Source organism: Haliotis rubra, unplaced genomic scaffold, assembly GCF_003918875.1.
Source record: "Haliotis rubra isolate DU_JTF1 unplaced genomic scaffold, ASM391887v1 Scf109, whole genome shotgun sequence".
NCBI lineage: Eukaryota > Metazoa > Mollusca > Gastropoda > Lepetellida > Haliotidae > Haliotis > Haliotis rubra.
Window position 1 is genome coordinate 169,462 of NW_025764992.1, and position 26,074 is coordinate 195,535.

A 26,074-nucleotide genomic window follows, 5' to 3' on the forward strand; every position below is an offset into this window, starting at 1 on the left:
CTGCTAAATTAAACTCCTTAACCTCATCACCTCATCATACTGCTAATGCTGATGGTTCCTTAACCTCATCATACTGCTACTGCTAATGCTGATGGTTCCTTAACCTCATCATACTGCTAATGCTGATGGTTCCTTAACCTCATCATACTGCTAATGCTGATGGCTCCTTCCTTAACCTCTGATGGTTCCTTCATACTGCTAATGCTGATGGTTCCTTAACCTCTTCATACTGCTAATGCTGATGGTTCCTTAACCTCTTCATACTGCTAATGCTAATGGTTCCTTAACCTCCTCATCATACTGCTAATGCTGATGGCTCCTTAACCTCATTCATACTGCTATACTGCTGATGGTTCCTTTAACCTCTTCATACTGCTAATGCTACTGATGGTGTTCCTTAACCTCTTCATACTTAACCTCTTCATACTGCTAATGCTGATGGTTCCTTAACCTCTTCATACTGCACCAATGGCTGCTATCATCATAACCTGATGGTTCCTTAACCTGCTCATATAATGGTTCCTTAACCTCTCATCATGCTGCTAATACTGATGGTTCCTTAACCTCTTCATACTGCTAATACTGATGGTTCCTTAACCTCTTCATACTGCTAATACTGATGGTTCCTTAACCTCTTCACTATACTGCTAATGCCAATGGCTCCCTTAACCTCTTCATACTGCTAATGCTGATGGCTCCTTAACCTCTTCATACTTCATACTGCTAATGCTGATGGTTCCTTAACCTCTTCATACTGCTAATGCCAATGGCTCCTTAACCTCATCATACTGCTAATGCTGATGTTCCTTTCCTTAACCTCTTCATAACCTCTTCATACTGCTAATGCTGATGGCTCCTTAACCTCTTCATACTGCTAATGCTGATGGCTCCTTAACTGCTCTTCATGCTGCTAATGGATGGCTCTTTAACCTCTTCATACTGCTAATGCTGAACCTCTTCATACTGCTAATGCCAATCTCATCATACTTAATCTTAACCTCTTCATACTGCTAATGCTGATGGTTCCTTAACCTCTTCATACTGCTAATGCTAATGGCTCCTTAACCTCTTCATACTACTGCTAATAATGATGGTTCCTTAACCTCTTCATACTGTTAATGCTAATGGTTCCTTAACCTCATCATACTGCTAATGCTAATGGCTCCTTAACCTCATCATACTGCTAATGCTGGTGTTTTTTAACCTAATCATACCAAATATACTGATTAAAATTCCTAACTTATACCAAAAATGTTGATGGCCCTTTTTAACCTTATCCAAAAAATCCACCTCTACTACACAAGCTAATGACTCCTTTAACCTCACTCCACTGCTAATGCTCAATGCTATTTGATCATATTATACCACAAGAACTGATGGCTCTTTAAGCTCAAAAGATATTACTGGATGTTGCTCCTCGGACCTCATCATAAAACTTAACACTCATTTTTATAAGTAAGCCTTGCTCACCACCATTCTTTTCCTTGCGGAGTTTCTCCAGGGATGTGTGGAGGACATGGAGGTCATGCTTCTTCTCATCCAGTTCCTGTTGCAGCAGGGCCACCTGCTGGTTGAGTTCAGACTCAGGGGGGTCGAGGGATGTCGTTCTTCATCAGGTCTAAATAGGGATAAAGCAATGACAAAACATGCCCCTTCTTCAACACAAGAAATATCCTTTTGTACGTACAGTAAAACCCCAGATACCTGGACCCCGGATCGGGAAACCTCACCTTCCGGTCATTTTTCACAAAAACTCTATTAAAGTCCGTTTCCGGACGGTAAATATTACAAACCAACCAGCTAAATCAACACAAAATTGACTCTTATCTGCACGAAGCTTTGATCTTCTGCTGACCGTGTGAAGTGAAGCACGAAATTCCCACGTTTCTTGACACAAGACAAGGTCTGCTAATACGGATTAATGACTGATCAGCAGGGTATTGGTGGTGATTAGTAGGCCTACCTGACACTGAGTGAATTGCAATTGGCAAATCAAAACGACCATGCTGTTTTAGAAGTGATTTTAAACCAGAAGTGTATGCTCGCTACCGTTTCAACACCTAAGCCTGGATGACATAAAATCCAGATATTAAGTTACTACACGATTTATGCAAAAACGAATGTGTCTGGTTATCTGGGGTCTCACTGTAATGCTTTGTGTCTGTAGTTCTCTGTGAGACTATGTGTAAGACTGTGTGAGTGTTATGTTCTGCATGTAACTGCTCTGGGTGTGTAACATTCTGTGAGGCTGTGGAAGTACTGGTACTAACTGTGCTGGTTCTTGTTGATCTTGGTCAGCTCCCCGGTGAGACGATCCACCTGTGCCTGCAGCTCGGCTACCTGTCGTGTATACCGTTGTCGCACCTCCTTCAGCTCCAACTCCATCGCAGCAGCGTGGGTGATGGGAAGATCACCGTTTGTTCCATCCACTCGCTGATAGATGGACAGCTGCTTCTCCAGGTCAGACACTCTTGACTCAAACTTGTACTGCAACACGGGGACTGGCACATGATCTCCATGGGGACTGGCACATGATCTCCATGGAGACTGACAAATGATCTCACTACATGAAAACGTGCTGACAGTATTTCAGTATTCTGTACTCGAACCACCTGTGCATCCAGAAAGCTAGTTACCAGCTCTAAGCAATATTTCAGCTTTCTGATGGTGTCCTGTACATAATCTAATCTAGAACAGGCAATCCAGAAATAGATATAATAAGCAATGATGTACTCTGCTACAGAACAATGGCATGCAGTCATCAAGTCACTGAACCACTCAATCCACTCTGAATTAGTGTTGGGAATTGGTTGAAATCTCACAATTAATGATTGTTTCATTACCAACGAACAATCATCGAAAAAAATTGGTTAGCGTCATTTTTTCAGATTTTCCTATCCAGGTTGTTATTGCAGATATGTATAACATGATGCAGCTTGCTACTTTAAAGTGATGACTAATATATCATGAACATAAACTTCCTTGAGTCTTAGAGAAACATTCAGTCATGGCTTTTCAGTTAGTGAAGTGAGTTTTCTAAGAATTAAACACGTTTTCATGCCCTGACAACTTCAACGATATGTTCCATTGTCAAGTATTTCAAAGACTAAAACAGTAGTTCCAAAATCGTTTATGTTCGATTATGAGAAAATGTGATCGATTGCGTGGTCGTTTGGTCACTGCGATCAATCTTTGATTATTTCAATTAATCGGAACACCACTACTCTGAATACAAGCATAGGTTGACCTGGAACCTTCTCTTCACCAGAATCTCCAAGATAACTCATATGGTTTAACCTCTAAAGGAACAAAACATCTGTTGGAGGGTATGATATGGTGACATGATGATTGCATGACATCATATCCTGATTTGATCATGATGTCAGTGACTGTATTGTGTGGCCCAGATTCAAATATGTTATACAGCCCTGTTATAGTGCAGCCATGGATAAATGACAAATAAAAGAAGTCTGAGTGCAGCCATAACATGGATATATGACAAACAAAAGAAGTCTGAGTGACTGACAATAACATCCCAATGTCCCACCACCATCACTAATACATTCTCACACACACACACACACACACACACACTAAATCACCAACACATTCACACACACATCATACACACCAACACATTCTATTCTCTCTTCTCTCACACACACACACACACACCCACTAAATCCAACACATTCACACATAGTCACACACACACACACTTACATCTCACACACACACACACTAAATCACCAACACATACACTTCTCACACACACACACACACTAAATCACCAACACATTCACACACACCCATACTAAATCACCAACACATCTCACACATACACACACTTCACACACACATACAGTCACACATACACACATCACACACACACATACACACATCACACACACACATCACACACACACACACACACACACATCCATACTAAATCACCAACACATACAGTCTTCTCACACACACACACCATACCAACATTCACACATACAGTCTCACACACACACACACTAAATCACCAACACATTCACACATCACAACACACACCCATACTAAATCAGCAACACATTCACACATACAGTCACACACACACACACATACTAAATCATCACATTCACACACATTCACAGTCTCTCACACACACACACACCTAAAACCACCAACACATCACACACACACTAAATCACCAACACATTCACACACACACAGTCTCACACACACTCACACACACACACACACACTAAATCACCAACACATTCACACATAGTACCACACACACACACACACACACACTAAATCCACCAACACATTCTCTCACACACACACACACACACACACCAAATCACCAACACATTCACACATAGTCTCTCTCTCTCTCTCACACACACACACCAAACAATACTAATTCACCAACACATTCACCAACACACACACATCTCTCTCTCTCTCACACACACACACACACACACACACACACACATACATACTAAATCACCAACATTCACACATACAGTCACACCAGTGAAGTTAAAGATTCAGAATTCAATGCACATGGCTGTTTCTTAAATGTAAATGGTCCACCTCTGTATCTGAATACTGCATTCTACCAATGCACCACAATGTTAAACAACAACAGGATCTTCTGAAGAACACTACCTTGATGTTGTTGTACTTCTGCTCCATGGCCCGCAGCAGGGTGTTGGAGGCTTCGTCCTTGCTGGCCAGCTCCTCCTCCAGCTTCTTGATGCGCTTCTCCAGCACTGTGACACTCGCTGACTTCACAGGGGGAGCCTGTTCCTCACCCACGCTTGCAGCTGCCGCCATCATCAGGGCAGGGAGGGAGTTGGGGTGGCGGCGTCGGATGATCTGCTCCATCTCCTTCACCTACATCAACAGAAACAGAGACATTTAATTACTGCTGAAAACTCTGAATAATCCAGCTGGAATAACAGCAGTGACATACAATCAGGACTCACAAAACACATTTGGTTTAACAAAGACACATAATAATATCAACACAAAGCAGGGCATAGAGTAACCAGTTAATGCTGATTAGTCTGAATGACAAAAGCTTTGTTATTTTCCATCTGAGGATAATATGATACATCTGCCTGTTTTTGTTGACTTGGCTAGAGCCAACTTAACAAAACAGAACCTGAACCAACTACTCTGTTAGAGATATCAAAATTGATGAAGTTTTCCTGTGCTACCCAGTAATAAAGACATATATTGAAACATACCTGTCTCTGGAGGTCCTGAATCTTCTTGGCATCAGAGGCTCGCTCTCTGGCTCTCAGCTTGTTCTCCTCTAACTTGCGCCCAGTCTACAAACAAGACAAGGCTATCACACACATAGATACATTGAAGCTATTTCCACATTTCCACTTTGCATTCGTAACTCACTAACCAATCTGTTTCCCTTATCTACAAACCTAGTTAATTCCCTACAGGCACTGTCCTCACTCAGACGGCATTTGCGCCTTTCTGCCTGACCCGAGCGGAAGGTCGCGGGTTCGATCCCCAACCACGTCATACCAAAAGACGTTAAAATATGGTACTTGTTGGTCCCTGCCTGGCGCTCGGCATTAATGGGTACAACAAGGACGGGTCGGCTCGGAGTCAGTATAATGTGTCTGAGTGGGGTATTCATGCTTCACTGCGGCATGGTTTCTCAGTGGGCTAGCACTATAAAACCAGCTTAAGTCTGGGCTAGTACAAGCAGCCGCACATACACATACACATGCATGCATGTCGTCATATGAGCGAAATATTCTCAAGCACGACATTAAACCCAATTTCACCTCACCTCTGCCTGACCCGACTGTCCTCACCATCCTAAAAATCCTCTACAGACTGTCCGCTGAGGCACCACCAACAATCTGTCCCTTTCAGTCCATCACTCATTGCTCCTCACGCATCTGACATGTTTCATCCAGTCTGTCCTCCACATCCAAACAGTTCCTTTCAGTCAGTCCTCTGTCCTTACCTACCAATCAACCCCTATAGTCTGTCACCTTTGTCCTCTCAGGCCCTTCTGTCCTCTATGAATCTCTCCACTATGTCCTCACCTACAGTCTGTCAACTAGGACAACCGTGATCCTCATCTAATGCCCTATAGTATGTCCTCTATATTATCTTCCCACTGTAATCACTCACCTCTGTTGTGAGCCCTTCCAGTCTCAGCTTGAGCTGCCTGATCTCTTCCTCTTTCTTCTTCATGCTTGCCGCTCCCTTGTCCAGCAGCTCCTGGTTCTCTGCATACCACTTCAGCTTCCTCTTCAACTGGAGTCACTTCCTCCTCATGCTGGGCCTTCAGCTCCTATACAACAGAGGTCTACTTGCAGCTCACATCACTAACTCACAAACGACATTCTGTGATCCTAATGGCAAGATCTCTCCACCCCCCCGAAATAACCCTGGCTGTTCTAGTAAGACCTTCCTTAGAAATACACTGACTGAGATCCATCATTGCCTGAACAGGCGTATTTGCTGTGAGCTTCATCCCCTAAACCATCACTAATGTCCTCACAGTATCATGCTGTTCTGGCAACACCTTTCTCACAAGCCCCTCACATATCCTCCAAAACTCAGCTAACCTGGCAACACCTTTCTCACAAGCCCCTCACATGTCCTCCAAAACTCAACTAACCTGTGTAGACTTCCCAATAAGAAGGTCTTCCAACCTCACTTGCCTGTTTCACTGATATCCTTCCAAGCCAATCTCACCCTGGATGATTTTAGAAAAATCTTTCTCAAAAGACCTCCTCCAAACCCATCTCACCATGCCCAGTTCCAGGAAAACAATTTTCTCACAAGACCCTGACTTATCTTACCAGGTCTAGTTCTCAAAAGACGCTCACTAATGTCTTTCCAACCATCTCATCTTGGCCAATTCAAAGAACATCTTTCTAGCAAGACCCACAAAGGGATCTTCCATCAACCCACTCACCCTTGCCTGTTCTGGGGTGATCTTCTTTGCAGCGTCGAGGTCACGACTGAGATCTTCCCGTTCCCGCACCAACTGGTGAATGTGGTGGTCCAGCTCCTGCTTGGTCTGCTTCAACACCTTCATCTCCCTCTGCTGCATTTCACTCTGCCTCTGATCACAGACATGACAGTATTGTGGTAAGGGAGATAACTCATTCAGGAAACACCTATTCTTTAAAGCTTATCGTTAATCAGACCTGTGTCTGCTGTAAGTATAGTGTCGTTTTGTGTGGCAGGTATGTGTTGTTGTCATAATGTGTGAAAGAGATTGGAATGTGTCAGTCATGTTAATGAATGCTTACAAATAACGTTTACTTGAAGAAGCAAGTTCTGTCTATAAGTATAAACACAGGCTCATAAAACAGTGCTTCAGCACACACTGGGTCACAGTACAGCTCACACATCATCTAACTGATAATGACTGATCTCATTAACATGTCTAACAGGATGCTCTCAATGTGTTTTCACCTTAGCCTCCGTCAGTTCAGCCTGTAGCTGGACAAGCTTGTTGGCACCGAGCTTGGCATCTGCATTGCCAGCAGCTATCTGCTGCTGTGCTGCGAGACTTGTAATGATGCCTTTGTTCCTCAATGCAAGGTCCTTCTGCTCAAGCTGGGATCTACAACACAGATTGCAAGGGTTAGCTGGGATAATTCACACAGAGCATGTAACACAACGACTGATGACAGACAGTGCATGTACTACAGGTGTTAACAATACACTGGGATATCGATCTACAGACTTTGATGTCTCTTCAAAACATGACAGACATTTTAGGCTCTATGACACATAGTTCATGTTGGGATTGACAGGATTTGTCCGATGTCTCTTCAGAACTGAAAGACTGACTGACTGACTGACTGACTGAGTTTTGGTTTTACGCCCCTTTTAGCAATATTCCAGCAACATCACAGCGGGGACACCAGAAATGGGCTTCATCAGAACTGAAAGACATTTTGGGCTCTTAGACTCATAGTTCATACTGGGATTGACAGGCTTTGTCTGATGTCTCTTCAGGACTGAAAGACATTTTTGACTATAAAGACATAGACCACAGTTAACTCTACATGTCTAACAGGCACATAGGCCACACAACTTGACTGTCTCATCAACAGATGTCTCTTCAAACCTACTTTAGATTGGTGACCTCCGTGATAAGTCTCTGATTCTCTGAGAACATTTTCTCCTCTGCTGAGCGTGTGTTAGCACGGAGAGCCTTCATCTCGCCATACAGTCGCTGGTTCTCTGTCTGGAAGCCCGCTATGAGAGACTCCTGGTCCTTGATCTCCCGCTCCAACATGGTCAGTTGCTCCCTCGTAACAGCATCACCACTCAATACTTCACTCAGCTTCTTCCTGGCAGTGCTCTCCCCATCACCCTCATTTAGCTGGGGAAATAGGAATGTATTCATATACATCCTCATTATTATGTGACAGTCACATACAAGACTGAACTAGGTTAGGACATTGCTGTACAAGGGCATTTCAATAATGAAGTAGGAGGTTTCAATGTTGAACTTTGGGTGTCAATGATGAAATTTGGTACTAGGTTTAAATGCTGAACTAGGGTTTTTTAAAGCCGATATAGGTTGGTTGATGCTGAACTGGGGTTTTAATGCTGAACTTGGAGGTCTCAGTGCTGAACTTGGAGTTCTAAACTGAACCAAGGGATATTGAAGCTGAAATATGTAATGTCGGAGCTTAAACAGGTTAAATATAAGTTGAATCAGGATGTCATGTCACCTTGGCAGCCAGGACAAAGTTTTCCTGCTTCAGTTTGAACATCTCCTGCTCGTGTTCCACCTTGATCTGGTCCATCTCCTCTTGATGCCCCTGCTGCAGTGTCCGCATCTCACCTGGATAACAACACAGACTGATATATCACCTTGATAACAACACAGACTGATATATCACCTTGATAACAACACAGACTGATATATCACATTGATAACAACACAGACTGATATATCACCTTGATAACAACACAGACTGATATATCACCTTGATAACAACACAGACTGATATATAACCTTGATAACAACACTGACTGATATATCATCTTGATAACAACACAGACTGATATATAACCTTGATAGCAACACAGACTGATATATCACCTGGATAACAGGGAGGCAACATAACACAGGAAATATCACATGGATAACAACACAGATTGATATATCACCTAGATAACAGGGAGGACAACATATCACACGAAATATCACCCGGATAACAACACAAGGGGATATATCACCTTGATAACAGAGAGGACAACATAACCGGGAAATATCACCTGGATAACAACACAGGGGGGTATATCACCTTGACAACAGGGAGGACAACATAACACAGGAAATATCACCTGGATAACAACACAAGGGGATATATCGCCTTGGTAACAGGGATGACAACATAACACAGGAAATATCACCTGGATAACACTGAGATAAGTATTACATGGATAATGTGATGGGAAATGTTAACTGTTAACTTGGGGGGATTATATAATCTGGTTAACATGGAAGGATATTTAACCCAAATAACATGATGAGTATCTGGATAATATGGAGGCCTAATAATTTGGATAACATTATGGGATATTTAACCAGGATGATATTCAAGGATATTTCACTTGAACAAGGAGGGCTATATAACCAGGATGACAAGAAGGGATAACAGGTAATTATAACCTGTATTCACATGGGTAAGCAGGGAACCTGGACTTACCCTGCAGCTGTGCCAGTTTCTTCCTCTCCTCATCCAGCTCCTGCTGCAGCTGCCGCTCCACACTGGATGTCTTCTCTACCCATAAACTGGCTGACACTGAAGGCTCCTCGATTTGAGTACTTCACCTGACAACAGGTGATAGCTGTTGATGTGTGATGTGTGTATGTGTGCATGTCGATTGTAGCAGGCAGTGGATAACAGGTCATGTTTGATTATCATAACCCATCCAAATGTCTTAAAGACATCCCAGCAACATGCAAGTACAACATTCTAATACATTCTTGTATGGTGGAGCAATAACTACCTATGTACCACACTAATGGAGAGCTAACTTCCTACTACTACATACATGGAACTGTAATTCCCTGTTACATGAGTGGATCCCTAGCTTCATTCTTAGCCTTTTTAAACAACATCAGATGGTTCTGCTTGAATTGGGTGAGGTGAGGTGAAGTTGGGTTTAACGTCGTACTTGAGAATATTTTTCTCATATGATGACGTGCAGGCGTGTGTATGTGTGGCTGCTTGTGCTAGCCCAGACTGAAGCTGGTTTTATAGTGCTAGCTCACTGCGGTACCATGCCGCAGTTAAGCATGAATATCCCATTCAGACACATTAACTGACCGAGCGACCAGTCCTTGTTGTACCCATTCTAAACACCAGGCAGGGACCAACAGCGGAGGTGGTCTCCGGGCTCTTAAACACTTGAACTGGATTGGATTGAATTGGATGGAAGCGATTGGAGTTGAGCGGTGTGGATTGGGGCGGTGTGGATTGGAGTGGAGTGGGAGCGGGACTGATATATCACCTGGATAACAGGGAGGCAACATAACACAGGAAATATCACATGGATAACAACACAGATTGATATATCACCTAGATAACAGGGAGGACAACATATCACACGAAATATCACCTGGATAACAACACAAGGGGATATATCACCTTGATAACAGAGAGGACAACATAACCGGGAAATATCACCTGGATAACAACACAGGGGGTATATCACCTTGACAACAGGGAGGACAACATAACACAGGAAATATCACCTGGATAACAACACAAGGGATATATCACCTTGGTAACAGAGATGACAACATAACACAGGAAATATCACCTGGATAACACTGAGATAAGTATTACATGGATAATGTGATGGGAAATGTTAACTGTTAACTTGGGGGGATTATATAATCTGGATAACATGGAAGGATATTTAACCCAAATAGCATGATGAGCATCTGGATAATATGGAGGCTTAATAATTTGGATAACATTATGGGATATTTAACCAGGATGATATTCAAGGATATTTCACTTGAACAAGGAGGGCTATATAACCAGGATGACAAGAAGGGATAACAGGTAATTATAACCTGTATTCACATGGGTAAGCAGGGAACCTGGACTTACCCTGCAGCTGTGCCAGTTTCTTCCTCTCCTCATCCAGCTCCTGCTGCAGCTGCCGCTCCACACTGGATGTCTTCTCTACCCGCAAACTGGCTGACACTGAAGGCTCGTCGGACGAGTACTTCACCTGACAACAGGTGATAGCTGTATGTTGATGTGTGTATGTGTGTATGTGTGCATGTCGATTGTAGCAGGCAGTGGATAACAGGTCATGTTTGATTATCATAACCCATCCAAATGTCTTAAACACATACCAGCAACATGCAACATTCTAATACATTCTTGTATGGAGCAATAACTGCTTATGTACCACACTAATGGAGAGCTAACTTCCTACTACTACATACATGGAACTGTAATTCCCTGTTACATGAGTGGATCCCTAGCTTCCTTCTTAGCCTCTTTAAACAACATCAGATGGTTCTGCTTGAATTGGGTGAGGTGAGGTGAAATTGGGTTTAACGTCGTACTTGAGAATATTTTGCTCATATGATGACGTGCAGGCGTGTGTATGTGAGGCTGCTTTTGCTAGCCCAGACTTAACCTGGTTTTATAGTGCTAGCTCACTGAGATACCATGCATGAGTGAAGCTTGAAGTTAAGACACATGATACTGATACCAGTCCTTGTTGTACCCATTCATGTCGAAAGCAGGCAGGGACCAACACGCATTCATACCATTTGGTATTCCGATCGAAACACTACCAGCTAAAACACTACAGCAGGAGGGTCTACTTGAACTGGATTGGATTGGAGTTGGAGCGGTGTGGATTGGGGTGTGGATTGTGGATTGGAGTGGAGTGGAGTGGAGAGCAGAGCACTAGCCACTTACTAACATAACAAGTATGGAGCCCTAGTTCAAAATTCAGGACTACAAACCAACCTCTGGGACTCCTTTCCCTGTAAAATGGTCTCGTATGTAACTTGCAAAGGACTCAACAGACTGCAGCAGACGCGTCTCGGGCACTTTCCCTTGGAGATTGTGGCGAGCAGTCCTTGGAGACTGGGTGCCTGGCAGTACAAAAAACATGGTACAAACTCAGTCCAGCTTGTTTCAGTGCACGTCAGAGAATAGAGAAAACCTGAGTTTTAGTCACCATGAGGTGCTGGGGACCTATTCTGACTAATTTAACGACAATAATACTCTCTGTGTGAGGATCTGAGGACACCCGTTAGAACATGAACAAATCTAATGATAGGAGCGTTTGTTCTTTAACAAATTAGACATCAGCTTTCTAAACTGATTCGGGAAGGTGGGGTAGCCTAGTGGATAAAGCCTTCACTTATCACGCCAAACTCCCGGATTTGATTCCCCACATGGTACAATGTGTGAAGCCTATTTCTGGTGTCCCCCGCTGGAATATTGCTAAAAGTGGTAAAACCATTCTCACTCACTCGACTTAAACTGATTCAGTTTCAGGATACTGATTCATGCTATGCTATGATACCCCTTATTGATCCCATCTTGAAGAAACATTTACACTACAGTGAGTGAGTGAGTTTAGTTTGATGCCGCACTCAGCAATATTCCAGCTACATGGCGGCGGTCTGTAAATAATCAAGTCTGGACCAGACAATCCAGTGAACAACAGCATGAGCATTGATCTGCACAATTGGGAACCGATGACATGTGTCAACCAAGTCAGCAAGCCTGACCACCCGATCCCGTTAGTTGCCTCTTACGACAAGCATGGGTTGCTGAAGATCAATATTCTAACCCGGACCTTCACGGGTAGTTACACAACAGCAGCAACAGAGATCCAAAAGTGCACAGTGTGACCCTGCCTTACTTAACTTACTCAGTAAACTTACTCAGGTGGTTAACATATCATGGATGTATGGAAGTTAGTTTGAAGATACAGACTGACTGACTGACTGAGTTAGGTTTTTAAAATTTAGCAATATTCCAGCAACATCACAATGGGGACACCAGAAATAGTTTGACACATTATACCCATGTGGGGATTCAAACTTGGATCTTAACTGACGAGCCAACGCTTTAACCACTAGGCTACCCCACACGCCGCCTGAAGATACAGAAGAACACTGAGAATGTCTAATAAACATAGTTTGAAATATTGCATGTAATGATGTTCTCATTTTGTAAGAGGAAGTCAGAGCCAATATTCCAGCAAAGATGCTTGACACACCACCATTACCTGTGATTTTTGTAAGAGGAAGTCAGAGCTACAAAGATGCTTGACACACCACCATTACCTGACTTGTGTCTGCTGACGTCTGCTGGGGACCAGGTCTTGCTGCCAGGTCTTGTTGGTTTGCCAGGTGACCTTGACGGTGAACGTGAAGGTGAACGGCTGGTGGAACGTTTTCCATAGCCTGAACTCTGGATGTGGGAAAATCTGGATCGAGACTTCTTACCTGCAACAAATCACAGAAGTTGACAGTCATGATACCGTGGTTCCATGTCGAATATCTTCTTACACATAGTAGTGCACCTACACATTTTCTTCTTTATACAAATGTCCCTGCAACGTGATCTCAAATCTTTGTGAGATGTTCAATCGTCTATTTTGTTTTGACTTACATTACATTTTGTTAAAAGAAACCACATTTTAGGTTTTGCTGCTGCTAAACAAATATTTGAGGACATCTCTTATGAGTCATATCAGAACGACATCTTACAAGATAAGAAAAGTGATGTGTTTTACACAGCGTATTCTGAATTGATTAAGGATTTACCAGAAAGTGAGTGAGTGACTTTAGTTTTATGCCACTTTTAGCAATATTCCAGCAATATCACAGCGGGGTACACCACAAATGGGCTTCACACATTGTACCCATGTGGGGAATCGAACCTGGGTCTTTGGTGTGATGAGCAAACACTTTAACCACTAGGCTACACCACCGCCCCATTTACCATGTTTACCAAAAAAATGTTTACTATAAATTGTATATTTATATACTTATCCTATCTCACGGTATGCACCTCTCTTCTTCTACAACCATGTGTGGAAACATGCTGTAGGCTAAGTTGAATCAAATCTTACTGGCCTCTGGCCTCTGACACCCCTGACCTCTGACCCCACTCCGATATCAGCACCTGTCAATCATCTCCATACGCGTGCGTTCGCTCAGATGATCACGTGACTACCTGTGCCTGTCATTCTCGTCTTGGAGCTTCCAGTAATCTGTGATGTGGGGCAGGGCAGGTGGGTATACAACGCGTGAGATAGGATAAGTATATAAATATACAATAAATAGTAACATTTTCAAATTTTTTAACTTATCCTATCTCACGGTGTGCATAATCCCACGGTTGGTAGGAGGGCTGCAGATTACCCTGTCAATACTTACAACCGTGAAGACGCATAAACCAAGGAGACCAGGAGAAAGCACCAACTCCCGACTCCAAACTTGTGATGTTTTTTTTCAGGTAACCCCTTGGCTTACACAGCACAAATACTCTAGGGAGTGGGCGCCCCCGAATTAATGTGGTTTTCAGCCGCAACTTTTGACAAGCAAAAGGACACAGTTTGGCAAGTAGGCCCCGCCTCCCTGCGATTTATCAGGTGACCCCAGTGAATTAAAGTCGAAGACCTTAATCTGGACAGTCCCTGCTTGAAACTACCCCCAACAGACACACGCTGGAAGGCGTGAAAGAGGGAATAGCCCGGTTGCTCAACTAGTTTAACGTTCAGTACCAATCCCCCTAACTTACCAAAGGTGAGAATGACAATTGCTGCGCCAGGACCAGGGGGCCGAATTGATGTAGACCTTCCACGTCCGTAACCGAGAGATTCCGCAGGTAGTGTGAGGCCAACACATTATCTGATTTCACAAAACATCCCTCCATGATGGACTGGAGGGAACAAGTCCTGTGAAGCGCCATGGTGGAAGCGAGAGCCCGAGTCTCATGAGGCTTCGCCGCCGACAGTGGAGGCAGGTCAGCAAAGGCATAAGCACGCAGGATCGTAGTTCTCATCCAAAACGCTAAGGTAGTGTGAGAGACTTCGAGGCGGAGACAGTAGATAATGGAATGAACGATCTCTTACGCAGTCTCGCGGCGATCCCTGCTCGCGAGGCAGCTAGATAAATCCATGTAATGCTCGAACCGGGCTTAAGGAAAGATCTTCTATGTCATCTGGGCCCAAGATAGTGGACAACGGGCGAATCGTGAACAAGAAAAACTCTAGCATGTCTAGACCTCTCAAATTGTACCTGAGAGACATCGAGAGCAAGTGCAACTTCGAAATACGGAGCAGTGGCCAAGGCCAGGAGAAAGAAGGTCTTAAAGGAGACATGTTCGAAATCTTTCTCCTCCAGAGGTTCATAATCAGCTGACGTGAGATGAGCAAGTACAACGGAAAGATCCCAAGCTGGAGGCCGGAACTTCCGGGATTGGTCAGCAAGTTTATAAGACCTGAGGAGAGACTGGAGCTCAGGGACAGTGGACACCTTCACACCCGAGGCCGACGCAATAACCGTGTTAAGGGCAGCCAGGTAAGTAGATAGCGTAGAACCTTTGAGTTTTCTGGAGGTTCGAAGATGCTGAAAGTACTCTGCTACCATCTGCGGGGATGCCGTAGTGGGAGATGTTATGCCCTTCTTCCTGCAATACGCTTCAAAATTCTTCCACTTGTCATCATAGAGTGACCTAGTGGAGGTGCGATGCGCTGTAGTGATGGCAGTAGCAACACGCTTCGAATAGCCCTTGGCCGTTAGCGACCGATGTAAATGCACCAAGCGTGAAGATGAAGCGTGAGCGGGGACCAATGTAGTTGGTCGGAGTGCGGATGAACCAGTAGATCGAGCCGATCGGGAAGTGGTACAGGATTTGGTTCGGCTAGTTCTTGAAGATTTACGAACCAACTTCTGGCCGGCCAGTAGGGTGCGACCAAAAGTAGTGTCATCCGCTGAGTTGCGCGCAGTTTCACTACTATGCGAGAAAAGGGCCACTGGCGGAAACGCGTAAGCGTTCAGGTCGTCCCACGGAATGGCTAGAGCATCGTGATCCCAAGCCAGAGGGTCCGGAATCGGTGACACAAACAGAGGCAGCTAATGATTGAACCGAGTGGCAAATAGATCCACTGTCGGCGGTGTCAACGGAAAGCAGAAGGTCTGAAACACCTGTGGATGTAATTTCCATTCCGTTGGAGAGGGACGACTCGGCCTATGGGAATCTGCGATGACATTCTTCATCCCCGGAATGTGGTTGGCTCGCACAGAGATGTTGAGAGAGTCCACCAGATCGAAGAACTGTTGAGTCCACTGCAGGAGCTGAGTAGACCCTGTTGACCCCATCCTGTTGATATGCCATACCACTGCTGCGTTGTCCGATCGGACCATGAGGGAAGTTGCTCGTAGGACATCTTGCCAGTGAATGATTGAAAGAATCACTGCCCTGAACTCCAGAACGTTGATGTGACAGGCGATCTGTGAGAGACCACTGCCCTGCCACTTGCTGATTGAGAAGATGAGCTCCCCACCCGTGTTGAGACGCGTCCACATACAGGTGGTGAGACGTAACAAACGGCCCTAAGCAAACTCCGCCGCAAACGTTCAACTCTTCCATCCACCACAGGAGATGGGGATGGAGCTCCGGAGGTAGAGCGATCAAGGCAACCGGATCGCCCACTCTAATGTAAGGCGCTCGAAAGAGCTGCAAGGGTCGAAGTTGCAGTTGACCCCTGAGGGTCAGTGCCTGAGCTGACGTCAAGAGGCCCAGGAGCTCCTGCCATTGACAAAGCGTCCTAGGTTGCGCCAATGCAAGGGACACCAAGTGCTGTATCTTGCAGAAACGATCCCTCGGGACAAACAGTTTGTTGACCTCTGTGTCGAACACTGCTCCAATGAATTGAAGTTCCGATTTCTGCAGATTGATTAACCAGCCTAATTGGTGAAGAAGCTGTATCACAAACTGCATCTGACAAAGCAGAAGGGCATGATCGGTCTGCGCCTGAATGCAGTCATCAATGTAAGCTTCAAAAGCTATCCCCTTGCGGTGGAGGAAGCTGGTGATAGGCTTTGTCACCCGTGTAAACAGCCACGGGGCCGAAGAAATTCCAAACGGGAGGACATGCCACTGATAGTGGGTGCCCTCGAAGACAAACCGAAGGAACTTGCGATGAGCCGGGAAGATCAGGATGTGAAGGTACGCATCCTGGAGATCGAGACTGACCATGTAGTCTCCCGGTTTGATAATGGTCTTGAGTAGAGACACCGACACCATGCGAAAATGGAGCTGCAGAAACATCTCGTTGAAGACCTTCATGTTGAAAATTAGTCTCAACTTGTGTCGAATCCTTCTTGGGAACCAGAAAGATTTGAGAATTGAACCGATCGGGGCCGGACCCAGGGATTCGATCTCAAGTTTCTGGGAGTAAGGTGTCTATTGTGGATTGGAGAACAGCCGTTTGCTGAGCGGGATACGTTCTGTGAGGGTGGATCCTTGATGACCCAGGGATTGTCCAGCAAGTCATCCCAAGTTTCTGGAGCCCGAAGGTGTCTATTGTGGATTGGAGAACAGCCGCTTGCTGGAGACACTTGGAATATCTTGACTTCAACTCTGGTGGCTCTGTGATCCGAAGGCCCCTACAGCGATATAGCTGTGACGTCACTAAAAGAAAGTCAGAGGTGGATCCCCGATGATCGGCAGCTGAAACCCCTTGGACAACGTGGAGGCTTTCTGTTTGGATCATCAGGGTTGCCTAAAGATGGTCGCTAACCCATCCTTAACCTTCTTCCTCAGGTTACCAACGCCTCACCCTGAGTTGGGAGCATAAGGTAATCCATCAGTCTTCAAAACTGGATAACCTACTAACTACTACGCCTATAGTCGGAGGCTATCGGCAATCCAAACTAACAATTGAGGTGTGTCAACAGCATCAACGCTAACATCCGAAGCGACGCACTCATCTGAAGAGGCAAGATGCGTGGCGAATGATGGACTTCCTCCAAGTGTTGAGCTGGAGTGGTCGAGGACCAGATGACTGAATAGCGAGAGGTAAGATGCTGGAGTCTGATGTCGTAAAGCCCGAGGCTACCACTTGTACAATAGAGTCAAAATCAACAGGTTGAGAAGTCGAACCCTCAGCCCCGGATTCCAGGAAACCGGTAAAAAGCCCGCTGTGACAGTTTCACAGGAAGTGTAGTACTCATGGAAAGTGGCGCTCCCACCACTGAAGATGCATAGGAGGTGGTGGGAATAACCAAGAAGATGTAGCAGTTTCACAGGAAGAAACAGTAGTACTTCATGGAAAGTGAGTGCTCCCACCACTGAAGCTCTATGAGGAAACACAAGGTGTAATAAGCACTGAAACGCACTGGGAATAAGCAGGCACTATGAGGAACCAATGTAGCAGAAGAAACAAGCGAAGCCGAACAGGTAGCAAGCCGAACTTTACACTAAAGCATTGAAAGCAAGAGCTGAGCTGAGTGTAAGCGACTGGAACCAGACACATTGGAAGTAAGCACTGAACTCTGAGCAAGCGCCAAACCGAATGCACTGTGAGGAAGCACTGAAGCCAGTGCTCTATGAGGAAGCGCCGGACTGGATACACTAAGCACCAAAACGGGAGCACTGTGAGTAAATGCCGAACCAGGGGCAAGCAAGAGCGCCGAACTGGAAAACAAGTGGCGCTCTGAATGAAAGCGTGGAATCATGACCAAGCGGCGCTCTGCAACCAGGTACCTGTCCCGATGTAAGCGGTGCTTCGGAGGTAAACGACGCACTAGAATAAAGTGGTGGTCTGTAACCAAATGGTGCAGGATAAGGGATATATGTGGAAAAAGTCGCACTGGGAATCATCAGCAAACTTGTCGACCCCAACGGAGGATGAGAAAGCGCCGAACCGAAACTATCCACTGTACCAGAACCAAGTGTCACATGAGACACAAGCACCGAATGGGAAGTAAATGTAGAATCAACCACCGAAGTGGAAGGCGCCGAACTACAAGCAAGCGTCGCTTGAGAGGTAATGTTAGGAATCATACCAAGCGCCGCATGAGAAACTCCCACCGAAGGAACATAGGGGCGTTGAGGAACAGTTACCACCGAAGACGGACGGGGCTGAACAGCAGATGTAGATAAAACGACAACCCTAGGTGGTGAGGAGTCTTCTAAAGTGATAGGGCTGGATGCATGTGGACGGAAAAGTTGACGCAGATTTAGGAGACGGGGACTTCGAACATCGAACTGCAGTTTTCTTATGGCGTTCTGCCTTAGGACGTTTAGACGAAGACGGACCCTCAGATGTTTTGCAACGATCCCTATCTGACATGCGTCTACAAGCTACCTGGCGATATTCAGAGAAAGCATCGTCATCGAGGCCAGCACAAAAAGTGCAACGTTGAGACCAATCACAACGACCTAAACAATCTACACATAAAGCATGTGGATCTGCCGCCGAGAAATTACTGTTACAATTGTCACAATGTTTGCGCTTCTTAGAACCATTACGATTCGATTTACCCATGTTGAAACAACAATCAAACTTTCTTAGAGACAAGCACACGTCCACATGACGTATCGACAAGAAAGAGAATGACAGGCACAGGTAGTCACGTGATCATCTGAGCGAGCTGCACACTTATGGAGATGATTGACATGTGCTGATATCGGAGTGGGGTCAGAGTTCAGTAAGATTTGATTCAACTTAGCCTACAGCACGTTTCCACACATGGTCGTAGAAGAAGAGAGGTGCATACCGTGAGATAGGATAAGTTTAAAAATATTGAGATTAAACATGACAGTAACTTTCGTAACCTAACTGACCTTTAACCTCAGTTGTCCTGGAATTGAAGTCACCACTGGGGCCATCTGTTTTCTCCTGCACAGACTGCCAAGACACAAGACACAACATGTAGTGTTACATAGATACAGTTTCTATCATTGAACAAGTGTACTTTGTCATATGTCGTTCCGTCCATAAAGCTGTGTTGGTCAAGACTAGTCCAGGGGATGATTGTAAACCTTACTTCACTAGCTCTGCTGTCGGTGGACTATCCTGCTGGAAAGACTGACTGACTGACTGACTGAGTTTAGTTTTACGCCGCTTTTAGCAATATTCCAGCAATATCACGGCGGGGGACACCAGAAATGGGCTTAACACATTGTGCCCATGTGGGGAATCGAACCCGGGTCTTCGGCGTGACAAGCCAACGCTTTAACCACTAGGCTACCCCACCGCCCCCTGCTGGAAAGATACAAAACTGTCTCTGCTTACAATTTTGTCAGTTTATTCAGCTCCAATTTGCAGCAAACTTGAAGCATTGGGAAGAGAATTATAGCCCTCAACTGCTAGTAATCAATGGTGCTCACAGTGACTAGCAGTCTTGGACAAGCAGACTAGCATGAGTTTCAAAGGTTGCCATTGGTGATCAAGATAATTGTATTAGTTAACACATCTAAAGACAGATCATACAAGTTTAAAGCATGATACATTAACCAAACTTACCAGACATAGTGAGTGATTAACACATTGTAAGCACTACCACGTCTGACCCTACCACTACTTTCTGTGTGCATGTGGCTGTAACCACTAGTCCAGAACGAAAACCTTTGGACTCAATTCCAATAAGAAATTCAGCTAAAATATTCCTAAAGTTTAGACTACATTCTACTCATTCATCTCAGGTTTAATAAAACATGAATATGTTGTATAGAAGCAAGCATCAGAACAAGGTTAATCTCACTTTACATTGTTCATATTGCATTTGCCTTTTTCAGGTCTAGACACCCTTGATCAAATACAGCTAGTCCACAGCCCATTATTTACCTAGAGGCTAAAGACAACAACTTGATTTGGGGTGAATCTCAGTAGTCTCACCATATTTTCACTGGTCTCAAGCTTAAGGACGAGTAGCCATGTGTAACCCTGTTGCATACCGCCATCCTGAATCCTTATATACTAGACTAGGAACCAGCCTTCATGTTTGTACTCTGAGGTGGCAACAGCTCATATAGGAGACGTGTCTTAGATCATAATGTCATGTTAACCAGCTATTTCACTCATGATTTGATAGACAACATTAATCAATGACACACATTAGTCGTGTTAGACAGCAACTGCTGACATTAGCAAACAATACACAGCAAACCAGATTTGTGACAATACATGTGAGGGTTCAGTGAGGCCTATGTGACGTAAGTCATGGGGCATGAGTCTGGGGGAACAATACAAAAGTTCAGTACAGGATAAAAAAAATAATTCCTTAAGGTTCTGAGACATACCAGGTCCTCCCCCACCCAAAACCTAATTCTATAAAAGTTGCATTCCTTGTAATACTAAAAAACAAAAATGACAAAAATATTTTATTTCTATTCTATACGATTCAATATAGCACTGTATAGATGGTGTAAAAAAAATGACAAAAATATTTTATTTCTATTCTATATGTTTTCTATACCACTGTATAGATGGTGTAAAAATATTCTGATGATGGAGTCAGTGAGGTGATAAGACACAGAAGTAAGGTACCGGTAAGTTGATTTTTGAAAACCTGCTGAGTCATTAATCCCCCACAAGGGGCGGATACAGCTTTTTGAGAAAGGAACGGGTGCACAGTTCAGTTCACAGTTTATTTTCACCCATTTTCACAAGAGTTTCAATGGTCACTTAATAAACTTTTAGGACTAAAAGGGTGTGTGTGTGAACGCCCCCCTGGATCTCTCTGGATCCACCTATGCCCCAACTCCTAACCTTAAGGAATTAAGATTTGTATCCAACATTGAACTTTGGAACTGGTCGCTATGATCATGGCTCCATACAAATTAAAGCCATCTTAGCACTAAGATGATCGTAACTCCTATAGATTTACGACAGTCAAAGCAGTAAGATAACTTTGCCCAGGTCAATGATATATTGGATGGTATATATCAGGACAAAAGGTAATACAGTGGATAGCATATACTACTTGTGTTTGTTCTACAGGTTATAGGCTCGAAGACACTATCTACTCTATCTGGCACACATGCTTTATACAGGATATTAAACATGGTCTATTGGTTCTATACAAGACATGTAGTATATAGTCTTGAAGGTATGTGCTGCATGGCATATGAGGCTAACATACTGGATGACATACATGGACCTCAGGTCACATGACATGTAAATGCAGTCTAAGTAAACTTAGGCTCAGTATTATTCGTTACACTACTATACTGAGTTTAACAAAACCTAGTAGAAGGTCACGTCAGCTAACCCTTTGGACTGACCAATCTGACCACAGCTTACCAAATCGCTAAAGTTAACATTCGCACATACCGTTTGAACTTTTACCTAAAAAACTCGAACGATTCCGAATGCTATTTTCCGCATGATCACTTCCGAGTGATACACATGGAGGACTGAATGAGTAAATAGAGTTGAACATAGCGTTTTTGTCAATATTCAGTATAAGCTAACAGTAACCATGTCATTAGGAACCCCTAAGTGTATATACTGCAGGTCAAATATCTGTGTTTTATGCAGATTTTCGTTTGTTGATAGATCAGTGTCAGCGACCAGGGAAGAGAAAATCCAAAACTGTTTTGTAAGTCCTGCCGAACACTAACAAGTAGTCATCTGATTGGTTAAATCCGGTTGGCCATCTCGCAGTTGATTGGACGGTCATAGGTCGCTCAAAGGTTACCTGACACGACCTTCTACTAGGGTTTGTTAGACTCCGTATAGCAGTGTAACGAATAATAATGAGCCTAAGTTTACTTAGACTGCATTTATATGTCACATCATATTGGAAGGCATGCATGTTACAAAATAATCATAATACTTGAACGATTGTGAGTCATTGTGACTTTTGCACCTTCTTGAAGCTGACTGGTCAGTTGAGCTAATGTTAGATGGTATTTGTGATATGACCTTAATTATTCTTCTGATAGCATGCACCAGCATGCAACTTTTACAAAAATGATCTGCAATAAAGACATGGAGTAGCCAATTCATACTGGGACCATACAAGTCTTGACTTCTTAACTTTTCCATTGAAATATGATGGAAAGATGCAGATGTGGTATATACATGTTTGTAATCTCATGTCACTCCTGGTGATTTCATGGATAGAGGGATGTCTGACAGAGATAAACACCTTCAAATTCAGGTGATGTTATGTACTGCACATTCCCTACAATGACCTCATGACCTTTGAACTAACCACATCCACAAATCACAATAGTAATATAAAACCCACACCGTTACTTCTTGCAAATTCTACAAATGAAACAAATTGTAAAACAACACACTCTTACTAAGTTTGCACATTCCATGAAAAAAAGAAATATGTTAAACAACCCATGCTGCTAACCCTTTTCATTCCATATATGAAAAGAATGTTTAAAAAGACATTCTTACTAATCTTGCACATTCCACAGATGAACAAAAATTATAAACCCAGACTTGATAATTTTGCACATTCCATGAATGAACATGTCGTGAAAGAACACACTCTTACTAATCTTGCACATTCTATGAATGAAAGCAATGTTAAACAACCCACACTTGCTAATCTTGCACATTCCACAAGAAAGAGAATGTCAAACAACCCATGCTGATAATCCTGCACAATCCATACATGAAAACAATGTTAAATGTTAAACAACCCACACTTGCTAATCTTGCACATTCCACAATAAAATGAATGTCAAAGAACACACGATGCCAATTTTGCACATTCCACGATGAAAATAATGTTAAACATCACACGATTGCAAATTTTAAACATTTCATGAATGAAAGTGTTGTTAAACAACCAACACCCATTGGTCACGCACACATGGTATGTAGACATGATGGGGACAGTGTTGTAAAACCCATGCATTGCACACAGACATGAAGCTTCTGGCGACACATGCAGTACTTACATACAGGCGTTGGATACTTCGGCCCCTCGGTCCCTTCAATATTCACAGGGTTTATACAGTAAACAAACAGATATAACATATAACAGAATATTGTAAACAAATAATCGTTAACAAAAACAGTCATCTACAAGTTCTATCATGTTAAGATTGTTGTTGAATACAGAGCAACTTACAACAGCAGTGACAGGCTGATACACCTCTGTGTCGTCAGTGTGGGAGTGGTCGAAGCCTCCTTGTCTGGTATCCTCCTCCGTAGTCTGTCGACGTGATAGACCTGAGAGAACAAGAATAATGCTGACATGAACTAGGTATAAACTACAACTGTAGATACAGTAGATATTTTGGGTGCTGCTGTACTCACTCATAAGTCGGACATCATCGTCTCTGTCCTCACCTTTCCCCTGACTGTTGGGGCTCCCAGAGCTATGACTACGGTAGTCACTCATAAGTCGGACATCATCGTCTCTGTCCTCACCTTTCCTCTGACTGTTGGGGCTCCCAGAGCTATGACTACGGTAGTCACTCATAAGTCGGACATCCTCCCCTCTGTCCTCACCTTTCCCCTGACTGTTGGGGCTCCGAGAACTATGACTACGGTAGTCACTCATAAGTCGGACATCATCGTCTCTGTCCTCACCTTTCCCCTGACTGTTGGGGCTCCCAGAACTATGACTCCAGTAGTCACTCATAAGTCGGACATCATCGTCTCTGTCCTCACCTTTCGCCTGACTGTTGGGGCTCCCAGAGCTATGACTACGGTAGTCACTCATAAGTCGGACATCATCGTCTCTGTCCTCACCTTTCCCCTGACTGTTGGGGCTCCCAGAGCTATGACTACGGTAGTCACTCATAAGTCGGACATCACTGTCTCTGTCCTCACCTTTCCCCTGACTGTTGGGGCTCCCAGAGCTATGACTACGGTAGTCACTCATAAGTATCAGTCTCTGTCCTCACCTTTCCCCTGACTGTTGGGGCTCAGAGCTGACCTCACGGTAGTCACTCATAAGTCGGACATCACTGTCTCTGTCCTCACCTTTCCCCTGACTGTTGGGGCTCCCAGAGCTATGACTACGGTAGTCACTCATAAGTCGGACATCATCGTCTCTGTACTCACCTTTCCCCTGACTGTTGGGGCTCCCAGAGCTATGACTACGGTAGTCACTCATAAGTCGGACATCATCGTCTCTGTGCTCCTTCTCCTTGACTTGTTTCTCCAGCTCACCCATCTCCCGAAAAATATCATCCACTGTCCGGTCTGCAACCAATGATCGACAAACTCATTCTTCCTACTTCACAGGGGTGAACATAGCCCATGTTCAGCAGTACTGTGGACATACAACCTCAGCAGGTGACACTAAAACCGGTTTCATTTATTATGACAAGAACAGATTTACCCTCAAACAGACACCAGTATGCTAACCCCTTGTATGATTAACTATCTGGTACACTTGTGTTGTTATGGACCTAAGAAATTTAATCTTGGCAACTTTTAAGTCTTTACATAAACCATAGGATTATTCTGATTACTAGAAGGACTCCATGGCTTACATTCATTATTTCAAATGCACCTTATTCCAGTATTTAGTCCTACATTGAAATACAATCCAGTACCTGATCTCCCCTCCTGCTGCTGCCTTGTTTCAACCTGGTCTGCCAGGTTCCTGGCGTGAGAGTCATGTTCCAGGATCCCAGAGTAAGAGCCTTGTCCCAGGATGCCGGTAAGCGGGTCGTCTTGTTTGATGGTGGGAGACATTCCTACCTCTCGCAGCGCTTCCTGAAGGGCCTCCATCTCTCTGCTGGTGTTGGTGCCCATTATACCTAGATACACAACAGCATGTATCTATCTTGCTCCCATTACATGTCACTACAATGTATCATTCCTTATCTTACCTTCATCTAAAATACTTCAGTTTCATTGATCAATGGAGCTGTAACAAGTTTCCCCCATGTCTCCCCTCCCAGGAGGGTGACAACTGGAAAAAAAATTACCCGCTGCCACGGTAACTGCCAAACTCTCCACCGAGAAGCTATATTTCTAACAATCGTATGACGTCATAATATGACGCATGCAGTGCATGGAGTTCGAAAACCATTCGATTAGCTGTTTCTGAGTTCAC

The 26,074-nt window shown here is 44.1% G+C and overlaps 1 protein-coding gene across 1 annotated transcript in view; it reads right to left on the reverse strand.

Moving 5' to 3' along the window:
- LOC124282985 (centrosomal protein of 162 kDa-like) overlaps positions 1 to 26,074 on the reverse strand; it is a 40,856-nt gene that overhangs the window by 5,659 nt on the left and 9,123 nt on the right. The window contains exons 12-29 of the mRNA XM_046719032.1: positions 25,569 to 25,775; positions 24,912 to 25,212; positions 24,352 to 24,872; positions 24,131 to 24,231; positions 23,958 to 23,990; positions 19,875 to 19,938; positions 13,358 to 13,519; positions 12,024 to 12,151; positions 11,145 to 11,268; positions 8,745 to 8,857; positions 8,136 to 8,389; positions 7,471 to 7,621; positions 6,965 to 7,114; positions 6,172 to 6,297; positions 5,256 to 5,339; positions 4,672 to 4,899; positions 2,276 to 2,487; positions 1,471 to 1,607 (exon numbers count right to left, since the gene is read on the reverse strand). Of these exons, the coding sequence (XP_046574988.1) occupies positions 1,471 to 1,607; positions 2,276 to 2,487; positions 4,672 to 4,899; positions 5,256 to 5,339; positions 6,172 to 6,297; positions 6,965 to 7,114; positions 7,471 to 7,621; positions 8,136 to 8,389; positions 8,745 to 8,857; positions 11,145 to 11,268; positions 12,024 to 12,151; positions 13,358 to 13,519; positions 19,875 to 19,938; positions 23,958 to 23,990; positions 24,131 to 24,231; positions 24,352 to 24,872; positions 24,912 to 25,212; positions 25,569 to 25,775 (3,096 nt within the window). The remainder of the gene's footprint in view (positions 1 to 1,470; positions 1,608 to 2,275; positions 2,488 to 4,671; positions 4,900 to 5,255; positions 5,340 to 6,171; positions 6,298 to 6,964; positions 7,115 to 7,470; positions 7,622 to 8,135; positions 8,390 to 8,744; positions 8,858 to 11,144; positions 11,269 to 12,023; positions 12,152 to 13,357; positions 13,520 to 19,874; positions 19,939 to 23,957; positions 23,991 to 24,130; positions 24,232 to 24,351; positions 24,873 to 24,911; positions 25,213 to 25,568; positions 25,776 to 26,074) is intronic.